The 3,670-nt window shown below is 35.3% G+C and overlaps 1 protein-coding gene across 1 annotated transcript; it reads right to left on the bottom strand.

Annotated features, from left to right (window-relative positions):
- On the bottom strand, positions 1-1,465 carry LOC149906811 (large ribosomal subunit protein eL22-like). Its single transcript, XM_090104982.1, has 3 exons — positions 1,333-1,465; positions 961-1,249; positions 1-194 (listed from the first exon to the last, which is right to left on the bottom strand). The coding sequence occupies exons 2-3, from the start codon at positions 1,238-1,240 to the stop codon at positions 31-33; spliced, it is 444 nt and encodes a 147-aa protein (XP_089961108.1). The 5' UTR covers positions 1,241-1,249; positions 1,333-1,465; the 3' UTR covers positions 1-30.
- Between the last annotated feature and the right edge of the window lie 2,205 nt (positions 1,466-3,670).

The following is a 3,670-nucleotide window of genomic DNA, read 5'->3' as shown; positions in this document are numbered from 1 at the left end:
TTAGTGTAAAACTATATAATTAGCAACAGGTTAATCTTCGTTATCCTCATTGTCGCTGTCAGCGTTGATATTGAAGTAGCGCAGCTCGTACGAGTCTTGTGTGGAGGCGACCACTCGCAGCCAGTCACGCAGGTTGTTCTTCTTGAGGTAACGCTTTGTCAGGTATTTGAGGTACCTCTTTGAGAAGGGAATGTCTGGAACAGAGAATAAATAATTGTTTAATGGGTAACAATACAGAGAGATATGCTAGATTTCTTATAAGAGTAACATGTTGCAATAAAAATTGTTCAAAAATAAATTTTGTAGACACGTTTGTGGTTTTGATCAATAACTATGAGAAAAACAAACAATCGCACATTTCTAAGATTTGTTTCATATAAAATGATTAGTTTGCTATGTACTGTTTGTATTATTGAGACTTCATGTGAGAAATACACAAATATTATATCACAATAATTTCTAAGATTATTAAGTAGGGTACCTACATTGATCTAAACAGTAAATAATTTGGAGATAGATTGTATGTATATCTAAAATTGCATTGATTTATTTAATATATTAGAAATGGGTTCAGTTTTGTTTTATGTATTTTAATTAGTTATAGAAAATATAATAACCAAATTCAACACATACTTCAGACTGCATGAGCTAACATGAAATAGAGAGAAAATATCAAGTAAAAAAGTAAAGGATATATTGTTATGATGGTGGTAATATTCTATGTTGAATGTTTATGTTTATGTGATGGTTAGTTTATGAAGTAACTAATATTATAATACCATCATGTTTGAAATAACCTCTTTGAAATAATATACCTAGATGATAACAAAAAGCTGAACATATTATATAGAGAAATACTGAAAATTTACATATTTTTGAAAATACATTATTATTACTTTAAATTTAAATGAAAATTCTAATTGACACTAAATATTCTACATGGATGAAAATGCTACCAACCTGCACTGATGGCTACTTTTGTCTTGTCGCGGGCGATGACAACGTGATTGCCTAGGTTATTTGTTTTACCTTCCACCTTTACACGTTCCTTCAAGTATTTTTCGAAGTTTGCTACATCAAGGATGCTGTCTTCGGCGGGGTGTGTGCAGTCAATGGTAAACTTCAGGTTAATCTTTCTCCTCTGGCCCTTGCCACGGATTTTACCGCCTTTGACACCTTTTTTACCAGTTTTCTGGTGCAACTGAGCTTTTTTAGCTACTGGTTTCTTAGCTACTGCCATTGTGGCAACCTGGAACAGATTATTCTCTATTGTACACAAAATTTACGGGGTTCTAATAAATATTTTTCACAAAATTTCAATGAGTAACCTACAGAACACGTGTTACAGTCGCCGAAAAACCTGCAAAATGGCCGATTGCTACAGACAATATTTCTGACAGCGTCTAATTTTTTTTTTCACTATAGTAACATTGAACATTACACACAAAATTTTCGTTGAAAAACTATATCCAATGGTAAAGCGAAATTGAAAATATGTAATAAAATATTTTTTTATTAAGAATAAACTGTTCTGTTAACATTTTCTTTAAACACATCACTTATAAAAAATAGAGTCACCGGCTCGACCGAATTCAAAAACTAAAAAAACTATTTATTGATTTTATGGCTGGTTCACACTTTGATTAGTGCGAGTGCAGGTGATGAGTAGTACTACGTGTGGACAGCGACTGTTTAGTGCGAGTGTTTAGTAGGCTGTGTAGTAAAGTGAATAGAAGCGTGTTCTATTTTTTTGCGAGTGGACTGCGAGTAGCCACGTCCCGCGCGCCCTCCCTTCCCCCTCACTCGCAGTGTGCCTGCACTCGCACTAATCACCTGCACTCGCAGTCAATTGGACACTACTCGCACTACACACCTGCACTCGCACTAATCACCTGCACTCGCAGTCAATTGGACACTACTCGCACTACACACCTGCACTCGCACTAATCACCTGCACTCACACTAATCAAAGTGTGAACCAGCCAGTGCTATTTGCTAAAAAAAGAGTGTGTGTGTGTGTGTGCCTATATAGCACACTGCACACGTGCCAGAAGTCAACTTCTTCGGATACAAAAATCATCGTTTTATTGGTCTGAATCCCTATAGCATTATATTATTATTGTTTAATGCTCTAATTCTGAATCATTGATATAATAGGTATCAAATAATTGAATATGGGCTAAATCAGAACTAGGGTTGTTGAGGATTCCTCTTCCGCTTCCTCATAATGCGGAAGTTCCGCAATATTTTGGGTTCCTCTACCGTTACCGCATCCTCAAAAATGAAAATAAAAAAATCCTCTTCCGCTATCGCTTCCTCAAAATTTAGAGGAAATTTATGAGGATGCTCATCCGATCGGGCGGCGAACTTACAAAGCCTATTTAAACTATGTATTTGAGCTACGAGTCGGACTCTACTAACGAACAAGAGTAGAGTCTTGCCGCCATATTTATATCTGCGCCTAACACTTATCTCTAAACATAATAATATAACATTTTCTCTCATACTCAGAAGAAACATATGTTTGTCAAAAGTTATTTTAAATTAAAAAACAAACAAGTTGTTTAAGCCTACATTATAATATGTAATATCTACCAGTTAGTTTTTTTTTGTGGAAATCGCCTAATGTCGCTTCTGGCACTGATATAGATTAGGTTTTTTCTGTGGGTTTTTTCGAGTAATATGCATAAACAAAAGCTCATCTGAGTCCGGCTCGTGACTCAAATAGTATAAGTACTTACAGCCTTTGTAAATTCGCGTTCGGGCGAGCTAACCTCCCCTATCCTTAAACATCAATAACTATGTTATGTAGAGACAGGAGAATGGCTTTTGTTTTAATTTTTCATTTTAAGTTTTTATTTTTTTAATTTTGATTATAATTTCCTATCATCCTCATCCTCATCCGCTTCCTCTTCCGCTTCCTCATCCGCATCCTCTTCCTCAAAAAAATATCCTCATCCTCATCCGCATCCCCTAAATTTGTGTGTGAAAATTCCTCTTCCTCCTCCTCTTCCTCATAATCACTTCCTCAACAACCCAAATCAGAACTGATCACAGGAACTGATTGTGTAGGTTAATAATTAGAGCGTTTTCACATTATCCGATCCGATATCGGATATCGGAAGCCGATAGCCGATATCCGATATCGGTGGGAAGTAAAATGTATGAAATATGTACCTGTCTTTCACATTGTCCGATCCGATATCGGATATCGGAGCCGACACCGATATGCCCGTGAGCTATCGGACGATAATGTTCAGTGTTACCAACTCAATTTTCGAAAAGGCAGTATACCAACAGCAAAAAAAGCACTAGTTTGTGTATTTTCAGTCATTTATAGGGCGCTAAATGTAAAAAAAAATCCTTTCATTTACTTTAAACCTTTTCATTAAGAAAACATTCATTTAAGTATTTAAAGGCATTAAAAATACGATTTATACGGGAGCTATTTTAATACCATCCTATAATATACGGCAATTGGCTGAACTGAAGTAAACAAAAATACGTCTTTACGTCTCAAATATAATAAATACAACAAAAAAAGTTTTTTATTATAATCCATGATGAGTGTTGCTAGACCTTATGATTTTTCGATTTTTCGGGGGATCTACTGATTTTTTTCAAATCTTATATATAAAAATGAATCGCAAAATGTGTTGGTAAGCGCATA

The sequence above is a fragment of the Colias eurytheme genome, chromosome 8, assembly GCF_061535395.1.
Source record: "Colias eurytheme isolate Ceu_HAF_F1 chromosome 8, ilColEury1 Martin Lab GWU primary, whole genome shotgun sequence".
NCBI classification, from domain to species: domain Eukaryota; kingdom Metazoa; phylum Arthropoda; class Insecta; order Lepidoptera; family Pieridae; genus Colias; species Colias eurytheme.
This window is presented reverse-complemented; position numbering and strand designations above follow the sequence as displayed.

Coding starts and splice junctions, on each gene's coding strand:
- LOC149906811 (XM_090104982.1), bottom strand. CDS start 1,240: ATGGCAGTAGCTAAGAAACCAGTAGCTAAAAAAGCTCAGTTGCACCAG. Junction 195..960: donor AAAAGTAGCCATCAGTGCAG/GTTGGTAGCATT, acceptor TCTCTGTTCCAG/ACATTCCCTTCTCAAAGAGG.